This window comes from Penicillium brevicompactum (assembly GCF_028827555.1).
Source record: "Penicillium brevicompactum strain IBT 35665 chromosome Unknown utg000005l_segment0_segment0, whole genome shotgun sequence".
NCBI lineage: Eukaryota > Fungi > Ascomycota > Eurotiomycetes > Eurotiales > Aspergillaceae > Penicillium > Penicillium brevicompactum.
In genome coordinates this window covers 3,658,237-3,679,482 of record NW_026623208.1, presented here as the reverse complement: position 1 = coordinate 3,679,482, position 21,246 = coordinate 3,658,237, and the positions used below count along the sequence as shown (strand labels likewise).

Genomic DNA, 21,246 nt, shown 5'->3' with positions numbered 1-21,246 from the left:
GATCCAGTGGGTATCTATCTCTACCTTGGAACTAGAGAGGTGAATTTTTCGACAATCCAAAAGCAAGAACAAAAAGCAAAAACATACAACAGTGAGGATTCGCTGGTGGTCACCCACCCAACTACTAACTCACCGGCGTGTGGCTTAAGTACGGCTGAGCGGACGGGAAGCCCTGTTTTCCACACCCTGTGGTCGTATGTACTAGAAAATACATTCCCATATATTATCACCTTCTTTTGCTTCAAGGGAAAAGAAGCTAGCTTAGAACTACTGATGCTCAGCTGCTGTTACACTAATCAAATTGACCTCCGCGGTGGGACGGATAGTCGCCGCTTTATGGGTTAGTTTGGACAAGGCTGCATCGATAAGGATCGATCATCACCCGTGGACGGACCGGGTCATATCCGTGGGTGGTTTATGCTGAGTCATCTCCACGGGACTCCAGTGGAGCCAGTCCGAATGCTGACCTCCGCCCCTTGACTTTTTCTATCCTCGCTAAGTCCCTTCAGCCCGTGAGGCCATCCGTCATAAGAAAAGACATTTGTAATTTCTGCTCACTGAGAGATATTTTCAATAATTTTTCGAGACTGAAATCACCATGATTACCCCGCGCAAACCTATAGGAACGTGCCATATTTGCAACCAGTCGTTCTATAAACAAGACCACCTATCGAGACACGTCCGATCTCATACCAAGGAGCGTCCATTTCTTTGCAGCATTTGTGGAAACTCATTTCCCCGAAAGTATGTCTGCTCTTTTCACTGTGATGAATCTGGTTTCCCTCTCTTCTCATCAACATAAACCAACTCCAATGCAGTGATTATGGCCTGTAACTCTTCTTTCTAGGGACACAATGATTAGACACGAGAGGAAGCATAGAGTAAGGGAGGCCAATGCACAATTAACTCTCCCGCTCAATGCCCAAAGCCAGAATAGCGATGACCGGTCATCCTCGTTAAGTCATGGGGCTTCGGTATCTAACCATAGTAACCCAAATGTTGCTGAGTCTTTGATTGTTCCGCATAGCAATCTGAACTCTGTCAGTCTACCAGATGGACGCAGTAACAATCACCCTGATGGCCAGGCTGTGTAAGTGTCCCCCGGGCACTCTTCAACTCTGGACCAATCGGAATATACCCCAGCTCAGCGCCTTGTTGACAATGTGAATCCGGTCATTTCCATTGCACATTCTGATAGTCCAGCTTCGAATCCAGAGATAAGGGATACTTCACCTGCCGTCCACACACGGTTTCTTACCGAAGACACCAACTCAGGGAGGGTGGACTCTGCTTTGAACGCCACTTTACACCCACGGGCGCAGCCATTACTCCGACAATGGAAACATAACACGCAGGCTTGGTCGACTGCGCAGCAGCAACAATTAAGGCATTTTCCGGGCCCACGTGAATCTGAAATACATTATCAATCAGTCCTCTCAGAAGTTGATAGGGTCCAGATCGAGCCTAACCCTGGAGCACAGTCCACACACAGCGAACAAGCTCTGTCGATGGACCACGGAATTTGGTCCAATGAACAAGACTATGATTTAGCCAATCTGCGAGACTGGAATAACCTAATCCTCAATCGAGCAACGTCACAACAATCAACAGGACGCTTCACTGTCAATGAGCAGTATCATGATATTTTATCCAGCATATTGTCCTCGGAGGAAGACGAAGAAATCGATTTTTCAGTCGAGTATTTTAACCTCTGTCTTCGCCTTTATATGAAACGCTTTGACCACATACTCCCGGTGATCCATAAACCATCCTTTCGACCGAATTCCCACAGCCCATTGTTGGTTCTGTCCATGTGTGCCATCGGCAGTCTATTCGTTGGAACGAATGAAGGCGACGAAAAAGTGTCGGCGCCGTTGTTTGCCTTGTTTGCAGGGCCCTGCAGGATGTTTGATAGACCTAGATTAGGAGCCTCGCTCGCCCTCTTTCCTTCGTCTCCTCGTCTCAATATCATCTAAGTTTATCGTACATGACAGCTATTCTGACAAAAAGGACATTACATCTTTCACCGCGTACAAAGGGCCATTCTGGCCGATTGGGAGTCTCACTATTCTGCGAATGAAGACGAACGCCTTCCAATGGTCCAAGCCGCTTTCCTCTGCCAGATATTTGGCACACTCTCCTTTGAATCCGGTGACAACATCATGACCGACATTTTCCATGGCACCGTGGTTGCATGGGCTCGAAGGATTGGGGCTTTCGGAGTTGGAGATGATGATTTTTTGTTCAAAAATACGTCCAGTGATGAAAGTTTCGCGGCCTGGCAAAGATGGAGCTACCGAGAGCAATATCGAAGGCTCTCAATGGCCCTCTATATTCAAGATGCCAATATGGCGAGTCGACATCACCATGATCCGTTACTTCATCATTTCGCCAAATGTTATGATCAATGCACGTGTGATGATCTTTTTGACGCCGCCGACAGCCAAGAGTGGTATTATTTGTTCAGAGACATTCATGCCATGTCAATGAAAAGGAAACCCATGAAAATTATGGAATGGATGGTGCAGGGTCAGGTGCAGGGACAGCTACAGGATCAGGGCAACAGGATTACCTCGCTGTTAAACACCTCTGCCTTTTATTCCTACAGCATTCTTGCTAACCTGAATGCTTGCGTCATTGAATCCCGCACGTTTATAGAGACCGGGTCAGTTGAATCAAAGGTCATCGACGCTCTTGTCCGGTGGTATGACACCAGGGCACCTGACAGTTTCCGTATCGTGGGGGATACTTTTCAGCTGGGTATTTTATGGCAATTTTCGTTCCTCATATTATGTGTTGATTCTATCATATTCGACCAGGCGGTCGGACGGTATGAGGAAATTGATGCCATAGAAGCTAAAAAGCAGTTAGATCAATGGTCCCCATCATTGTCTTATCTACGCTGTCTTTTCCATGCTTGTATGCTCCTAGAACGAGGGGAAAGCATCGGGGTGAGAGACACCCCTGCTGTACATGTTCCCCGGGCCCTCTACTACGCAAGGATGGCTTTGATATGCCACACCTCGTTTCTTCAGCCTCGCTTTCAATTGTCCCCCCACTGGCGCGAGGAAGTGATGCGATTTCCCGAGGTTCATGCCATGTCAAAGTTTAATGCAGATCGCGTTCAAAGGACAATGAAAACATTTCCCAATCGTTTAAACCAGGATAAATTTGAAATTGCCTACGACTGTTCTGACCTACTTGGCAAGCTTGACCGATGGGGAACTGCAGGGATATCCGCACTGATCTTGAAGGAAGCTGTCGATGGCCCTATCTATTGAGCGCAATCCCTGCTGCTTCTGATTCATGCGACAGTCCGCGTTTACGTCCGCGTTTGCGGCCTCGCTGACGCTGGCGCTTCGCGAAGCGACAAGGATTGCTTCTCGATTGCGCGCCCAATATGGGGGCATTTAATGCCCCAGAGACCCTTCTCAAATGGATCATCGTTTCTGAACTTCTCCTTCGTCGTGGAAAGCGTGCTTCTTCACTATCTAACTCAGTCGCTCTGTGTTGTGCAAAGAGAGAAATGTATAACAGTTTACTTGTATCAAAATGAATGGATATAAGTATTTCTCCCGGTGGATTCTCTAATCCAATCGGCGCGAACCCATGGTATTTGTGCTCATCAAGCATGTCAACTTTAATTTGAGATAGCTGAAGTCACTACTTCCTTAATTCGCATTGAACTACTAATGATAGTGGATCCTGGTTCAATACTAGCTCGGGATTTCTTGTAGTTCACAAGTTTGAACAATCATTAACCTTGTTAATAACTGAGTAGGAGCGTAGTACAATGCCTGACTAAAAGCAAGTATCCAGAAAGTCTCGCAGCATGGAGTCTTCGTGAGTGAATCCTGCTCGCCCGATATCCTTCAGGATCTCCTCTGCCCGGCAGATCGGCTCGTGGACACTTGAGAGATAACCTTCTTGCAAAGGGTGGTCCTCGCTCTTCACAAGTCCCGGTCTAACGGCACGGACCCTGGTACGTAAGTCATTCCACGTAAGATGCTTATAATAAGCAAATATACGTTCATTAGAGATCGAGGACTTGATTGTCGCAGCGACAAGCAGGCGGGCAGTATCTTGCACATCGGATAGGTAGGCTTCAAGGGCATACTATCAGCATTCTGAAAGACACTACTGAAGTTACTTGGATGGCTGGGCACTCACATATTGGCATTGGAACAGAGTTCCAATCACCAGCCAAGGCCGCTTTTAGCATCTGGTTTGTTGAAGTAGCGCCATTGAGCCCGCGACCAAAGGCTCCATCTGGAACCACACAATTGGCAACGAAGGGAGGATTTTTTTCTCCAATCCAAGACCAAAAGCTGAGCTCTGCAAGAGCTCTTCCGGCACTGAAGACATTCAAGGACCACTCAAGAGTTTCTTCTCTGGGCCCGCAGCAAACTTTCAGGAGAGACTCTGTGTTGTAATTATTGACCGTAAGACGACGGGGTGTACCGTCATATCTGGCAGTCTCGACGGCTTTAGAGCTGGAGCACAGAACATAGCGCTGGACTCGTGCTTTAGCTGCCGCCTCCAAGGTATTGATAGTCGATTTAACGCTTTGATTGATGACCTTGGCTGGGTCAGGGTGGAAAACAATTGGCATCGAGGTATAGATGACCCCAGCAGCTCCTATACTCACTGGGATTAGTATTCGGATTGAGACTTTTAGATTAAAAAAGTATGGTCTGTTGCTCACCTTTGAACGCTTCATCGAAAGCCCCTTCCTCCTCAAAATCTACCACCTGCACAAGTTCAAACTTTCCAGGCCACTTCAGATCAAAGAGGTCATGCATAAAAGTAGAATACTTTTCGACGCTTCTGACAGTGCCTCGGACCTTATAACCGGCTTGCAGAAGCTTTTCACATGTCTCCAAGCCGATGAATCCATTTGCTCCAATAACAACGACAACAGAGTCTATTGGAATAGCGAGATCATGTAGCAACATTTTAGTAGAGTTGGTCTGACGTTATTCAAAGAATACGATTGATGGCTCTGAGAAAAACAAAAGTTGAGCCTTTCAAAGGCCAGACTCAGGATTGATAGCTTTATATTTATACGCAGTTCTTTTTCTAAAGCTGGTTGTAAAAGTGTCTATAATTAGTAAGAAAGTAACTTTTAGGGGCTATTTATTTCTAATCAGTGATAGTAACAAGCTGTCTGATTTCCAAGCAGGTTGTTTCCTCTAGATTGCGATATTGTGACGTTGGAGCGGAACCCCGAGTTCCGCATCGCAAGTTCTGTGTGATCAAACCTAAATGCCGAAAGATTCTGCGCAGACAGAAGATCTGCTTCGCCATATGTTCTTCATTTAGCCATATACGAGCGGTCATATTCATCATGTTGAGGTCTGCCAAGAGATGCACTCCTCGATGTCGGCACCCGGAGTTCCGTGCTAATCTTGAAGTCTGTACTGCATCCACCTTTGGCACCTGAACAAGTTTATCATCATCGATTATGAATCATATCTGTGGTGATGTTAGATGACAAATGGAATTTCGAGGATATTTAGCAATATATGATTAGTATAAGAGCATCGAAAGCCACAGATCAGCAGAATCAAAAAATTGTCTCAACACCGAAGAATCGCGATCCCTCAAAACAACATTGGAACCAGTTCATAGCTAATCATGCCCGTCTATCTAATCACTGGTGTGGGGCGAGGTCTCGGTGTAAGCCCATACCGTCCGAAAAATATGAAACGATACTAACTTAACACCGCCATTCCAGTATGCTTTGATGAGAACACTAGCTAGAACCCCAGGAACCACCGTAATCGGCCTTGCCAGAAGCAAGGTTGCGGTGCAACAGCGCATGAAATCCGATGGATTCAATGCACTTATCCTCGAAGCAGACATAACCAACCAGTCTGCTCTAAGTCGCGCCGCAGAAATCGCCGGAGAGTTCCTCAAGGGTAAGGGTATCGATATAATCATCAACAATGCTGGTTATGTGAGCCATACGACCGAGCTGAAATCACTCGAAGACTTGTAGGCAAAGACACCTCTAAGCTTTGAGAGTCTAGCAGCTAATATCCACAGTGAGAGTGATATGCAAGCTGCCATTGATGACACCTACAGGAGTATCGAGGTGAATGTTTTTGGTACTTTCGGGGTTATCAACACATTCCTGCCATTTGTCAAGCAAGGAGAGCTCAAGAAGGTCATCTCGATTTCCAGTGGCATGGGAGATATCGGTCAGTCTCAGACCAAATGTTCTAACCAATAGGACAATGACTAATCAACCATCTGCTAGACTTTATTAACGAGATCCAACTGCCTATTGCAGCTCCTTATGCTGTGAGCAAAGCAGCCCTCGCAACATTGACAGCGAAATTCGCCGCTGCATATGCACACCAAGGAATTCTCTTTGCATCGATTTGCCCAGGTCGAATCGATACTACAGAACCAGGGACTACCTGTGAGTTAAACAACTGCAGCAAATAAAGACTGAGATTTAACAGTTTAGCAGTGACCAGCGATGATATGGCCCAACTCGAGAAATATGGACCGAAGTTTGAGCAATACGCTCCTGGGTACAGGCCCATGTCACCCGAGGAAGCCGCAAAGAACGTCCTGGCTGCGATACATCGATCTTCACTCGCCGGTGGGTATAGCGGCTCGTTCTTGAGCCATAATGGGACCAAGCGATGGATGTAAATTGGGTGTCGGAACGTGTATGGAGCATGACGGACTCAAAGAAGTACTAGTAGTTCACCAGATGGTCGTGTATCTCTGAACCTTTCCTTTTTCAGATACCTGAAGACACCTAACGTCATCATGGTTGCTACATAGTCGCAAGTACACATGCTTTACTGGCCGTTTCCATTTCTTTGTGGATTAAATTACAAACCCTGTTGAACTCCTCCTGCTGGGGTTCTGGGTAGGTAATCCAAATTCAAAGGAGAAGAATAGACTGTTATCAATATATTTGACATTTTGTATAAATAAGATAGATAATCACATATTAAAACAGATACTGTGATGGGGAAACCGCGCCACACATCATGTGCGCCACAGTGGCTAGTTTTGGCAGTTTTAGCTCGCGAACTTGTAGTTTGGCAATTCAAGTATCCTTCATATCTCTGAAAAACAGCATATATGAAAACTCTACGTTCGTCTGGGGAAGGTTCCTAGGTTTACCTTTGGCCTTTTGAATGGGCTAATTTCTGGCACCATGTCAGTGTAGGAAGATAGAAAAAAAGAAGAGGGGGAAAACATGGGTTCGTTGTTAGGGCCATGGAAGTGGGGCAGTGGGTAAACACTCTTAGGACCCTATGTACTGCGCCCGGTATGTTTGTCTCTAACCGCTTACACCGGAAGAACAGCCCTGGAGGTCGCTGAATACGGAGTAAATCAGTGGTAGTGTAAACAACGTTGGCGCCAAAATCAAGCCAAGCTATTTTTATTTGAAACACGAAAATTTTCGAGTAAAAATATATGAACGAGGATGATTTGCTGGTTCCAAGGTTTTAAATTAGATGTCTAGTCTAGTCCTCTCAAGGTGAAATACTAAGTTAAGTTATCGCCCAGCTATGAGGTCGTTTGTAAAGTTTTCGTGATTACTATATAGAGTCTTCGCAGGGAATAGAGGGGTACATAATAGGATTGAGCGCCAGTTAGGCGCATTCCTTTTGGTCATTCAACTAGCAAAGGACCCCGCACTCCTGGCCCCCTTTATTTCTTCCCGGCAGTGGCAAGCTGATTTTAACTTGCCTTTCAATCTGCCTTCTACACCACACAACGGACTTCAGTCTTGACATTCAAAAAAAATTTCGACTCAAGTGAACTGTCAATATTCAAACCAGTACTGGACCGACCATCGAAAGACAAACCAGCCAGAACTCCTGCGACATTAGGTCACCTGATTGTCAGATAAACAGTCTTGTCGCACATAGGCGGGGGCAGATCAGTAGCCGCGTACTCCGTATGCAGTGTGCAAACCTCTCGTCTCTCATCTGTCACGCCCACACGAACCCCACCATGACGGACCAGAAGGTTCAAATTCCCGACCCCGGAACTCGCATGGCATTGGAAAACGACCTCACCCTGCGAATTGTACTTAAGACTAAATACAAACCTGACAAGTCCCGACGCTCTGCAGATGTCATACCGTGGGCAGAGAAACTTGCCGAGAGAGTCAGCCGCGCCGCATTTGAAGAAGTTGGGAAACCAAATGCCGAATTTGAGATAAGTCTGAATATAATTCAGATGCTCGGCTCGCCGGACTATGTGTATATCTGTTACGATATCTTCCGCGCTGATTGCGATCAAAATGTGCGACTCCAGATAAAGGAGAGCTTGCAACAGCCAATTCATTACGCCAGTCGCAGAGGGGGTGTATATATCATGCGGAAAGATCCGCGTATTGAAGCATTCGCATCTGCATCCTACACAGAGATGAGGAAGCTCGACAAAGGAGAACTGCCGCTGTTTTCAGACTTGAGATATCCGCCGTGTTATGTCTTTGGCAAACGCGTAGAAGAGCAAGGGCGGAGCCAGGAAGAATGGCAACAGCTTCGGGCAGAGCGGAAGAAACGGAATGCTCAGTAATCGGAAGGGGGTGAGACGGTTCAAGGTGATCCGGATGAGGAGAGCGAGAGGTCGGAAGACGATGAGCCCACAGATGGCCAGGTCCAAAGCGGAGAAGTCCAGCAGACTGAGCCGTTGAATAAGGATAAGCTAACATCGGATGATCTGGAAGAGAAGAGTGAGGACAGGAAGCACGAAAAGCCACCAGTTGATGCCAATTTTAAATGAGAATGCCCCCAAGAGGCCCCGGAATTGAGTTGACGAGCTTGGTTTTGATCAGAATATAGAGTCGAGACATCGAGATTAGGCGAACATCATGACTTTGTTAAATAAAACCAAAATTTGCCCAATGAGCAGACTGCGTGACTTGAGTAGAGATGGGTATAGACTGCTGTGTCAAAGCTCGTGACATTCATGTTAAGGCAGTCACGGTCCTCATGCCTCAAGATACATCAACCGATCAGGTCTTTGGTGATCATTGACAATGTCAGTACCACATTAAGATATACAGCCTTCGGTGCTATTTATTGCCGTCCCTGGTGCGTCAGCCGAAGAATTTGTGATAGTGTAGAAGTCATCAGTGATTCCATACTAACCCTAGATGCTGCAGTAAGACTTGAGACGACACGGATCGAGATCACCGAATTTTGTTCCATCGGTGGGTCCTTTCGTGCCAGAGACCTGAGGACCGCAGACGAAATTGTCAACAACCGCCGGCATGGGAAGGCCGACTTTGCTAAAGAAGATCTTTTGTTTCGCCTCAAGAGACGAACAACCTATCCAGCCCCAAGTCTCCTTATCGAAATCTTCAAGATTATCTTTAGTGAGACTATTGGCACTTGCAAGTCCGTTTCAGAGATCACCCGAATGGACCATCACACAAGCACAGGTTCCAGCTGCCTCGGGTTTGGGTTTGAAATCGAGCATATCACCAGTGGAGCATCACAAATGCTGACCCCCTTTCAGTGAAATGCACAGGTATTCGTCAGTACTGAATATGGTAAAGTCGGCGGGGGACATCCCACGATCCGAGGCAAGCGGTGCAAATGGCCCCCGGGGGACACTGGATGATTCGATGTAGTATACCTTGCTGGCGGTTCGAATGGAGACGCTGAGCCCGGTTCTAGTCGTTGTCGTGGGCGTGGTTAATCTGTCGCTTTCTCGGCCTAGCAGCAGATTCAGAGGGGAGTTGAAAATGCAGCTTGGATTTTGAAAGCCTTTGTTGTCTTCAGACTTGCAGGCTAAAGTTCATGTTTGTCCCCGGCGCTGCGACCCACAGTGGGGCGTGCTAGATTCCGGCCCCCGCCCCTCCCCGCCTGAAAAATCGGCTCAAGGACTTCCCGGCCCCGGGGATGATATGTTTCTTTTTTACTCTCTTCCTCCCATCTCCCCGCCCTCCCAGACAAACCAATCAATATTCTCAATGTCATGGATCCCTTTTTGCAGCTTCCGGTCGAGCTCATCTGTCAGATCCTCGAGGACACGGCTGACTTTGTGGGCGTGGAAAGCTTAACATCAGTATCCCGACCAGCCAGGGCAGTCTTGCAAGCTAACTCCCCTGCAATAATGCAGGCGATTTCAGCATCCCACCCCATAGCTTCTCAGCCTGAAATCAAATCGCTGGTCTCCAACATCGTTATCCTTCACAGCCCCTCTATTCATTGCGCCACTCTGGATGGATTTAAGCAACTCGCTGCTGAGGTTCACGAGCTTGATTCACCGCAAAGATTTCACAGTCCACAGGTCGCTTGTCGCATTCTTCACATTGCTGCCCAGATCCAGCGGCTAGCCTGTGTCTGCCTTGCAAAGCTGCAACGAGAATTCTCATGTGCCGTAGAGGCCTCGCCTCTTCATGCGCAGCAGGCAAATCGGCCTTTTTCGTGTATAGAAGAATACCGTGTTTGTTGGGCCCTTTGGCACCTTCGATGTTACTCAGACCTTCGAAAATCCGTGGACAACCGATTCTCACCCTTTTACAACGCTGGAAACTCCTCCATTCATAGCAAGTGGAGTTGGCCAAATGAATCGATCCAGGCCCTTGACTTATATCCCAATTCAGATACTTTCAATCCTTTCATGAAAGAGATCATCTGGACTGTTGCCGTTGCGCTGGAGGATTTGAAAGCTTGCCCCCTTCAGTATTTCCTGGAGAAAAGCTTCAACCGGAGCATAGATCCACTTTATCGTGGGAACTATCTGCAGAAACGCCTATCCCATTCTTCTCTTCATTTGAACTTCCCCGATTGCTTGAGACTCAATATTCAATCTGGAGTCCACCACCAGTGCCTACTCGAAATTCAGCGACAAATCGATGGTGTTTGCTTCCGACCTACTGGGCAACTTCCTCGGGACATATAGGGTTATTTAGATTCCTGCGCTCTCAGGTTTTGCGAAGTGGGCCCAACTGGCGCGGAATGAATAACATCCTGCGTTATCGACGATGTGGTATGCTTATATGGGATAGATGGCGGATGTTTTCCACTGGGTTGTTTATCAACAGTTTTCGGGAAAGAGTACCGACTCCGGATGGTGGGTTTGCTGAGGCAGGCCAAGTGGAGACTCCAGACGGACCTTGGGTCGAGTTGGACGAATGCGAGAACACGTTGTCGCGAGTTACACAAAGGTGGATAAAAATAGGAGGCACAGAATAGCATGCTTGGTACCAAGGGCCAACGGACGTTCTATTTAGGAAGACGTCGGCAGATTTTCTTACTGTATGCCTGCTAAAAGAAAAAGGCGAAACCCAAACAAAAACAAAAACATACAACAGAGAGGATTCGCTGGTGGTCACCCACCCAACTACTAACTCACCGGCGTGTGGCTTAAGTACGGCTGAGCGGACGGGAAGCCCTGTTCTCCACACCCTGTGGTCGTATGTAATAACTCTGAAGTTAGAACACATTATGTTTCCGAATCTGTCCATTTAAGATGCTTTGAAATTTCCTCTACCGTGCCACAGAGGCTTATACAAATGACACGCACGTCTAAACTCCCAATTGGCCAGTTGATCGAGAGCTACTTACCTTATCCATGAATTGCTGGGTGAGATAATTGTAGGAAGCCAAATGCCCATATTTTGAACCCTTGTTGGGCTCAATCAAGACCGCGAAAATTCACATATCTTCTTCTTTCCTATCCTGTAATATATGAAATTCAAGCCCCCATGCGCTCTACCATTTACAAGCTTCTGAATCTGCGCGGTATGAACTATCAACTCCCGAGGTCCCTTGCGGAACATCGATTTCAACCCTTGGAAGCTGTCACGTTAATTCATGCTCCATGTTGAGCCTTACAGCCTATCTTTCCTGCCTGAATTTGCTTGTAATTAGCAATAAGCTCCTCCTTTGTCATATCTCCACTGTCCACAAGTGCCTTGCTCTTTTCCATTTCTTCCAAGACTTCTTCATACATATTCATCTCTTTCACCTTCCGCGTCGCAAGTTCCTCAACAATATCAGGGACGTCAAACTCCATCTCGCGCCTTGCCCACTCAGCCGCTCCTATATGTGCACGCAGCTGCGTGAAGGGGAAGTTGAAATGATCATTAAAACCAGAAGAGAGAATCATATGCAACCACATAGCTCCAGTGGCCTTCGACCACTTGACTAAACTGGAGAGCTCCTTGTCTTCGTGCCCTTGCATCTTTGACTCTTCTTCCTCCAAGATGCGGATGTAAATTTCCAAGTATCGAGAGTACCGAGACGCAAGTTTTGGAAGCTCTTCGCCGTCACAATCCCACTCATTATTGACGGGTCTGTCTTGGAGAAGCCACCATGGCGCTGAGCCAATCAGCTGGGCGGGTCCAGTATATGACCACTCAAGGTCCACCACTCCAACCACAGTGAGATCTTCCGTCCCACGGACAATCAGGTTTGCCAAACCAAGGTCGTCGCAGATAAATTTGAATTTGCAACTGTCATAATTTGGGTTGACGAATTGAGGTATCACACTCTGTAGCACTTTGAATAAGAGATATTTGTTTTGGGCATCGTGAAATCCGACAATCGAGTTTGGTTGATCAACGAACTGCTTCCAGTCTTGTCCAACAACATATTGGAAATATTCGGTTGTTGTAGTAAACCCTTTTGATCGGTCGCCTGGATGTCAATTGCTTAGTCGGGACACTCACCCCACGAGAGCAATAGGGGCAAAAAGGGGAGTGGAGCGTGAAAATTCATACCGAATGTATCAACTCCACCATCTTGAAGTATAGTTTCTGCCTTGAATGTCAAAGGCCGGGGTAGTTTAGGGTTCGAATTTCCAGTCTCTGGCGATGGCAGGCTGCCGATTCGGTCAAAATCGAGTTTGAAAAGTTGAAGCAGGAAGTTTGCCATCTGCTTGTATATCATTTCTATATCGCTATCGCTGATATCCTCTCTAATAACTCTGCTTGGGGGATTGGCGTTGGGGTCCTCGATGATGCTGCTAAGGCTGACACCTTCTATGAAGTCCATCATGATAAATGGACCTAGACCGAGGATGTTGCTGTCCGCCATACCCCAAGCTCGGACTATTGGAACTGGGATTGTAGTCGTTTCGCGGATGAGATTGAGGGCTGACACCTCCATAGCAACCTTCTCGTCCAGATAGTCTTCACAGACCTTCCCAAAACGAGGGAAGCGAACCATCCAGGCCGTGCTGTCGCTGAATACCATCTTCACGCCAGCGTTGAATGCGCCATGATGGAAGGTGCCATCGAGCACACAGGGAAGCTTATCTGGATGGAAAGTCGACACCCAGGGGCAAAGACGGCCTGTCCTATGGGTTTCATTCACCTTGTCGACCCAAAGCTGGCTCTGCGCCAAGTGTACAAGATCTAGAGGCGTGTTGATGTCCATTGATTCGAGGTAGATTTTGATCACATGAGAAGGATCCTAGATAAATTCTACCCGCTTTTTGTAGGTGGCATAGTCCTGATAGGAGCAAGATGCAGGCGAGACCATGCCTAGTGTCTGTTGTTGGTCGCACATGAGCCTTGGGTGCCTCAGGCCTCACCGCTACATCTTCTTGGCCCTTGACATCAGTGAGACTTACCCTTGATGGATGTAAAGCAAGGTGGATGTATAAGCGAGAGAATATCAGTGATAGCATGTAGCCTCTTGACATGAGAGCTTCGATTGCCAAGGGAGAAGTATGAGCTCATCTCATAAGTTGCTATACATATGCGTTACTATTGAACTACGAGGAACGGAGTACGCGGTACCTGAGTTCTGTGGGGATGAGCATGTGGGGTGGAGAGTGGGGCGGGAAGTGGGACTGCGTGGGGTGTCTTTCCGGCCTAAGGCATAGATGTCAACTCGAAGGTCCTGACATTTTGTCCTTCTCTCTTTCTCTTTTTTTCTTTTTCATAAATTGTTATTGAACAATCCAAACCATTTTATCCTGCCAGGCATGATAGCCCTTTGTCCACATCAGTCAAAATGAGTAGCTATGATGTTAAGACTTACATCTCGAAATGATAATTACGACATGTGCTTTCGAAACACCGTCATGATTGATTGATACAATTGGATATTTTTGTTTCTGAATGGAACACCAGCCTTTACGGAGCAGCTGAGTGAATGGCTGGAGTGTTGCAGTTGTCGCTCTACAGCGTTGCTGATATTATATCGAAGGCATCATTGCTCAAAATTCATTGCATTGTACGAGATAGGAAACTCAAGAGGGCACGAAAAAGATCTCAGAGCCTCTGGTCAGCCAGGTAATGTCTCATCCCATCCTGAAGTCAAAAAGCGAAGGGCGAAGAATTTGGTGAGCCCCAAAGTAAGCACCGATCACGCACCCTCATCGTCGGTCAAGTTGTCCGGATCAAGACCCATGTCTCGCATGCTCTCGGTAATCCAACGGTCAAACAAATCCTCCTTTTCGGACACCAGCTGGTCGTAGTAGGTATATCACGGCTCCAAGATGCTTTCGTCTTTCAAAGGCTGGATGGGAGGATTTGGACGTGAGTATCTGCCCCATGTCGGCTCATCGTCATGCCAGCGGTAGGCAAACGCGTGCCAGTGTTGAGTATGGATGCCAAGCTCGCTTGAATGGGCGTCCTGCTTCTTGGCGTATCAAGAGGCCAGAAGTATGTTTCTTCAAAGTATGGGAACCAGTATCTCTCGTCGCATCGTACGAGGTGATTGGCTTTCCAGATACGCAGCTTTTCGAGGAATTCATCCATAGTCTTAGAATCGGCCCTGTCGGGGTATCTAGGCACAATGTCGTGAAAGGCTGGGCGATCGCTTTGAGTGTTCTTCGAGATCGAATTCTTGGGCGAAGGATTGCTCTCTCCGGATGATGGGATGCTCGGCTCGCGCGAAAGCTAGTTTTGCTCAGGTGACATCTTGCAGCCTGCGCTCGGAGGACCAGTATCTGTAAGTCTGTTAGATACAGCTCATGGTCTAGCAGTCTAGTTTCAGTCCACAGGTGAGGTTTGACAGATGCGAGTGCCGCGCCCGATGCAAAATGGGAAACGTAGAACCAGGCGCGAGCTTAAATCAGAGTCTGCGACACATGCATAGTTCCTTTGAGATATGCAAGCCAGAGCCGTAGATCATGAAGCTGGAACGCTAGGCAAGGATGTATGGGGACTCACTGGGGTCATCCATGATGACAAGTTTCAAGGTTGGGCAAAGTAGAAGATCTAGCCTTGGGAAGCAACTAGAGTGGAAGGAGGCGAAGAGGAAGGGAGATGAAAGATTGGAAGGCAAGGCTCAACCTTGGCTTTTATAGCCGCGGGCCCGATCCGTCAACTCATGGGCGATGGTTGGGAAGACAAATGCAGACTAATCATCAATTCAAAAATACGACAGAAAATGAAAACTGAAAAATTTCAAAAGCATTTCTATTAAAGTGAAGGCATTCAAAAAATCAATGTGAATAATGCAGTACAGATTTTAAGTCTTGAATACAATTTACATCACCGGGGAAGTCCACTCAACAAGGTAAAAGCCCCCAGGGCTACTCCGTACACTTGTCGCCCTACCACCCAGATGGAACCACGAGGCGATGAAGTACATTAATTACATCGAGCAGCCTCAGTAATCCGTTCAAAAAGAAGATAGAATAGGTTAGGGAATATCTAAGCTATCTACTGAGTGAATTTGCACGAGCTCAGATCTGGCTTACGAAAGGTACACAGTGAAAAGCATGGGGAGAGCCAGAGGTAAATATAGATTGAGCATCGCCATTTTCGGTCAAATCCTCCACATCTAGGCCGATCTCCCGTGCGTTTCCGTTAGCCTAGTAACAGAAAGATAACTCTTCTTCGCGTCCAATTGAAAATCATACATTGTCCAAGCGCATTTCAGTGACCTTACCCGCGAGGACCGATTCGGTGAACTCAGTGATTTCGGGGAGTGCGGTAAACTCGATAAAATCGCCAAGCTCGGCGAGTTCGAACAAGTTGATCCTTAAGGAAACGTTCAAAAAACAATCTGTGATGAAATCAAAAGATAAATCCCACAAATTGCCCCACAGCCTGCCAAATGATGGATGCTGGAGGCGTACCAAGGACACTCTACTGTGCCAGGAAAATATCGATATCTTTTGGAGGGCTCATCCATGGATGATGTATTATCTTCATCGGCGGGGAGTGATTTACGTACCACGGATCTCATCTCAAATTTGCGAGTGAAACCGTGGAAGAACGCTGCTGTTATCTCTAAGCGTTCCACCCAATGCAACCACGCTGGTAACAGGCTGATCTACGGAGAATCACAAATCGCTTCAAAACAGTACATTCTAGCTGCGAAGCAAAAAGACCGACCGGGGAAAAGAAGGGGGAGAGAGGGAGGGAGGGAGAGAGAGAGAGACAGAGAGAGAGAGAGCTATCTAGCCAAAGTGGGTCATCTGACCTCCCAACGGTAAGTCCCTCATTGCCGCGACATCCGCACTATCCGTGGACATCACGAGATTGGAAACTCTGTGTCTTTATCAAAGCTTCGCTTTGGTGCTATCCCCTGACCTGCCAAATTTCCGATGACTGGCCGCGAAAGTGTTATTCGTAACTGCTGCACCTGTGCTCACGTCGAGAGCAAGGGCGAATGATGCAATAAGACCTGCCAATCGACCTTTGGACCCTGCGCCAGTGCATTTCAAGATTCCTAGTGCTTCTCTCTGAGTATCAAGGCCTGATCCACCGCCAACAGTTCCCACAGGAAGACTGGGAAGATATGTAGAGAGTCGAAGATTATCAGTCTCCCGATCAAACTCCGCAATCAAGTGACTCCACGAGGACTCTGACACACTTGCAGCATCTTGCCCGCATGCAATGAACATAGCTGCCACGACATTGGCTTGATTTAGATTGTAACCGAGTTGGCCGTTTCTTATGGCTGCATCTTTGCTGTTTTGAATGCCTTGATATAAGTCCCAGGTGGAGGTACCCAGTATATCTTGGCAAGCGTCAGGGGTGACGATTCCCCACGCAGTGACAGCGACACCACGCGAATTCAAAATATTTGCCCATGACAAACTCTTTTCAGAAGTTCGCTGGCCCTCAACAGTGACCCTTTCAAGCTTCATGGACAGAGCTGTCTCGGACCGCGCAAAGCGATCGCACACTTCCTGTGTAGCAAATGTAACCATGTTCTGACCAGCAGCATCTCCACAGGAATATTCAAAAAGTATGTGAACAGTGTTGCCAAAGATCTGAGGTTCAATTCTAACAAGACGAGCATACCTGCTAGTAGTGTGTGCGATGCTTTGAAATTCGGAAAGTAGCCCGGGAACCAGATCGTAGAAGGCTGCTGCATGCTCTGAATTCGCGAACCAGAAAACGGGTGCTCTCGTCATATTTGACCGAAGAACTTTGAACTCAACACCGCCACCGGCATTGAAAAGCTTGCATCCTCGTGCGCAGCTTGCTACTAAAGTAGCTTCGCAAGTTGCCAATGGGGCATAGAACATGTCGTCAGTTCCATCAGAGCCTTTGATCTTTAAAGGACCAGCAATGCCAACGGGGACTTTAACGGAGCCAATGCAATTTTCAATCTTCGCGTTTTGAGCTGAGTTTTGATCTTCAACGATGTAGTTGAGGTTTGATTTGAAGTAATCCAGTTTCTCGGGGGTGGGATTAATGAATTCCGACATATTTTCGAATAAAGATCACTGCAGCTGTAATAGAGTTACCGGGTATCCAATTCGCAAATATATGGAAAGGCTGAAATATGACTGCTTATAAATTGAGCATGTTGCTATGACGCGAGGCAGGCTCCAGTACTCAAGCTGCCATTTTGCCTTTCCTATATCGTCCCTCTGCATCTTGCCCCTTTGGGGATGGACATGACACAAAAGGAGCTAGTGCTCGAAATGCCAAACAGATGCTTGTAAAAGCTAACTCTGCTGTGGTTCCATAGTCTTCCGATAATGACTACAGGCAGTGAAATCTATCTATAATAGAAGACTCTGTTCCATAATTACTAGACCGTTGAATGTAGGCACTACCACCTGGGCAAACTAAGGTACTAATTCCACACCGCAGTCAGGTACACCGTACAACACCAGGGTTCACATGATATATAAATCCGCAGATCCTGACATCATGTACCACCACTTACCGCTAGTTGCCTGATCTCATTTCGAAACCTCCAAATCTATAGTTTGCTGCATGATGGTTAGTTTTGTGATCCCTACATCTGGTTTATCCTACATGGAATATACAGGAGTGGAGGATTACTCGGTCACCTGGGCAGGTAGTCTCCAGGCTTAGCCAGAGCAGCGACATCTGAGGACAGCATAGATATTTTATGTTGTTAAATGCCGTCTGCATCTGTAGCCAATTGCAGGCATTAACGATTGGTCTTTCTGGGGTGTTCTGCACATAAAATGGCAAAGATGCCAATGTTACCACGTTATTCAAAAGTAGACCCAGACAGGTAAGCGACTTTGCTGTTTTGCGACCTCGACTGACGCATTAATCTTTAGCCTATAGCACCGTCCGAGCTGATTGCAACTGCCATGATTGTGGCTCAATATTTCATCTTATTTTAAATTTCACGTAAAATGTAGAGTGAAAGGTAAAAGGTGAGCACTTGCGATACAAAAGAAGCTCCACTTCCCTGCTGTGTCTTGGTCCATAATTTGACTTTGGAAGATGAGTACAGAAAACAGCAGGACCCGCAGCGAGCAAAAGAAAGAGAAAGGGACGAGCTTCCTATCAAAATCCCGCGGGTGGCTAAATGCGAGACAAATAACTGCCAATGTGATTTGCTTGTTGATACCTGAGGGTTTTCGCCTCGGCAATAATATCCGCCGCCTTCTCCGCAACCGCATACACCGTTGTCTGTATATTTCCACGGGGAATCAGAGGGAAGATGCCAGCATCCACCACACGCAGATTCGCTGTGCCATACACCACCAGGTTGGAATCAACCACGCCACCCTTTTCGCGCGGCATCATGGCCGTGGAGCCGGCGACATGGTAATGAGTTAAGAAGCGGTCACGGACAAGTTCACGCGCCTCCTCTAGGGTTGTCTCCTTCGACGAATTTTGCAAACGCCGACCGTCGGGTTTGAGCAGGGACGCCATCGGCTCCGTCCAAGCGAGTGTTTCCAACCAGCGAACGTGACGAGCGTGGAGCTCCATATCCAGCGGATGGGAGAAGAAGCGCGGATCGAAGATCGGGTTTGCTTTGGGGTCGGTGGACTCGAGATGTACGGTACCGCGGGAGAAGGGGCGATTGAGAACCGAAACAATGCTCATGAAATTTTCTGGCTCGGTCATTCCGAAGATTCCCTTCATGCTCGGTCCTTTCTCCGGCAAAGCCTGTAATGGGGCAAGTGTGTATTGGCCCGAAGGTTCGTTCTCATCTTCTAGGAGCCGGCGGAGGAGATCATACTGTGCAGAAAGGCCCGGCGATAGATTCTGATCGCTGAGGTGCTCTTTGACAAGTGATGCGAGCTCGCCGTCTTGCAAATCTGGGAGGCCCGCATATGCCGAGTGCATGGCACACAGTCCGAGAGGCCCTGCGCCGGATGTCTGCCATGCTTCCATTGCCGCGCCAGCGATCTCGGGATCACGAAGGGCTTCGGCTGTGAACTGGCCGTCTGCTACCTCCCAACTGAATGGGACAAAGCCGTGCTCCTGAAGATTCTCGCCGACATTCTCGTTCTCCACCACGACTTCAATCCCATGCCTTTGGAGCAGGTCTCTTTCTCCGACACCAGATAGTTCGAGAATGTGGGGTGTTTTCAGCGCTCCCGCGGCTAGGATGACTTCGTGGTTGGCGCCGATGGTTCTTTGAGTTCTATCGCGACCGACGAATTGAACCCCGGTTGCAGTCGCATCGTTCGTACCATCTCTTTCTAGAACAATTTTCGCAACAAGAGCGTCGGTGATGACTCGCAAGTTGCCTCTTTGGGCGACCTCGGCATTATAGTATGTCACGCCAGCATGACTGCGCGTTCTTTCGGTGGGATGAATGCTGCCAGGATTGCAGAACGCTCCCTTCGCCAACCCAGACATTGGATCTCCAGTGATTCGGTGGTTCAGATTCTTAAATACCTTAGGCCAAGCCGCATTGAAAGAAGGGAAAGGTCCATCTCCAAAGGATACCTGCAGTGGGCCAGAGGTGCCTTGAATAGCAGGGTCAATATATTGGAGCGAAAGTTGCTCCCTTATCTCATCGGAGGGAGGTGTGAAGGTCTGCGACTTTCTCAAATAGTGAGAGAGATTGTTCCAGTTCCACCCTTCATTCCCCAGCTCTTCCCACGAGTTGAGATCGGTCTGACTGGGGTAGATCACCATGCCCAAGTTGATGGCAGAGGAACCACCGAGCGTTCGGCCACGAGGCTCGGCGAGACACCGTCCATTCAGATGCTCCTGTGATCGTTGGTAAGCTTGTGTTGCAGCTTCTCGACATTGTGGGGCTTGTTACTTGAGGAGGGCTAGTGAAACACCAGTCGAAGTCGGGATCTGAGAAAGTGCTTGAAGCCAGACCGGGTGCCGCAATTCGTGGATCGTCGAGACGATTACTCCCTGCTTCGAGTACCAGGACACTGACGGTCGGATCTTCAGACAGTCGACTGGCTACCACTAAGCCTGAGGTGCCGCCTCCAACAATGATATAATCATACTGCTCATGCAGATCGGCGACCGAGGAAGTGTCGACGGGGGCCATTGTGTCACAGAATTGATATGGATAGAATTGGCGAAAAGGGTGGGAGAAAGCATCACTTTATGAAAAGATCCGGATGGCTGCCTCGACACCAACTTATTTTCTGGCCCCCATGATGCAGCTAGTCAAAGTAGAAGATCTTTGGACTGTTTGAAGAGGTATTTGGGGGCTGAAACTAGCGGAACGCTGGTCTTCATCCGCTCGTACTAGTTAATCTGCGCAGACAGGCCAGGCCCCTCAGTCCACGTACTCTCTTGGTATGGTGCTGTAGATTGCCTGATTGGGCTGCGAACATCAAAAAGTCCCATTCAGGCCTGGGTGATCTGGAAGTGACAGGGTTGGTTGGTCAATATGCACACTTCATTCACACCTCATGATTAACAAAAACATTTCCATCAACGCCAGATGGCGGGAGAGTGGGGCCCCAGCCCGTGTGGGGCCACCGGACATAACCCGAAGGCCCGAACCCGCATTCCCGACGGAGCTTTGTTGGATGACAGCCACACTAACACCAGTAGGCTGTTAGAAAAACACGTTCATCGTTTCAAACAGTGGAGATGTCGCTACAGCACGACTTGCACGATGTACCGATGAAGCCCCC

The 21,246-nt window shown here is 47.9% G+C and overlaps 6 protein-coding genes across 6 annotated transcripts; 2 read left to right on the top strand and 4 right to left on the bottom strand.

The window, feature by feature from the left end:
* Positions 1-3,801: 3,801 nt before the first annotated feature.
* N7506_007230 (uncharacterized protein) lies at positions 3,802-4,955 on the bottom strand (the record flags this gene model as incomplete). Its single annotated transcript, XM_056956523.1, has 3 exons — positions 3,802-4,103; positions 4,171-4,638; positions 4,706-4,955. The coding sequence occupies 3 exons, from the start codon at positions 4,953-4,955 to the stop codon at positions 3,802-3,804; spliced, it is 1,020 nt and encodes a 339-aa protein (XP_056810857.1).
* Positions 4,956-5,637: 682 nt separating this feature from the next.
* N7506_007229 (uncharacterized protein) lies at positions 5,638-6,666 on the top strand (the record flags this gene model as incomplete). Its single annotated transcript, XM_056956522.1, has 5 exons — positions 5,638-5,679; positions 5,738-5,997; positions 6,049-6,203; positions 6,263-6,427; positions 6,479-6,666. The coding sequence occupies 5 exons, from the start codon at positions 5,638-5,640 to the stop codon at positions 6,664-6,666; spliced, it is 810 nt and encodes a 269-aa protein (XP_056810856.1).
* A 1,323-nt stretch (positions 6,667-7,989) lies between these two features.
* Positions 7,990-8,559, top strand: N7506_007228 (uncharacterized protein; the record flags this gene model as incomplete). The annotated part of the gene is made up of 1 exon (XM_056956521.1): positions 7,990-8,559. One exon carries the CDS (start codon positions 7,990-7,992, stop codon positions 8,557-8,559), a length of 570 nt encoding a protein of 189 aa, XP_056810855.1.
* A 3,249-nt stretch (positions 8,560-11,808) lies between these two features.
* On the bottom strand, positions 11,809-13,376 carry N7506_007227 (uncharacterized protein; the record flags this gene model as incomplete). The annotated part of the gene is made up of 2 exons (XM_056956520.1): positions 11,809-12,635; positions 12,719-13,376. The coding sequence occupies 2 exons, from the start codon at positions 13,374-13,376 to the stop codon at positions 11,809-11,811; spliced, it is 1,485 nt and encodes a 494-aa protein (XP_056810854.1).
* Positions 13,377-16,461: 3,085 nt separating this feature from the next.
* Positions 16,462-17,619, bottom strand: N7506_007226 (hydroxymethylglutaryl-CoA reductase; the record flags this gene model as incomplete). Its single annotated transcript, XM_056956519.1, has 1 exon — positions 16,462-17,619. One exon carries the CDS (start codon positions 17,617-17,619, stop codon positions 16,462-16,464), a length of 1,158 nt encoding a protein of 385 aa, XP_056810853.1.
* Positions 17,620-18,703: 1,084 nt separating this feature from the next.
* On the bottom strand, positions 18,704-20,648 carry N7506_007225 (GMC family oxidoreductase; the record flags this gene model as incomplete). The annotated part of the gene is made up of 2 exons (XM_056956518.1): positions 18,704-20,350; positions 20,406-20,648. The coding sequence occupies 2 exons, from the start codon at positions 20,646-20,648 to the stop codon at positions 18,704-18,706; spliced, it is 1,890 nt and encodes a 629-aa protein (XP_056810852.1).
* Between the last annotated feature and the right edge of the window lie 598 nt (positions 20,649-21,246).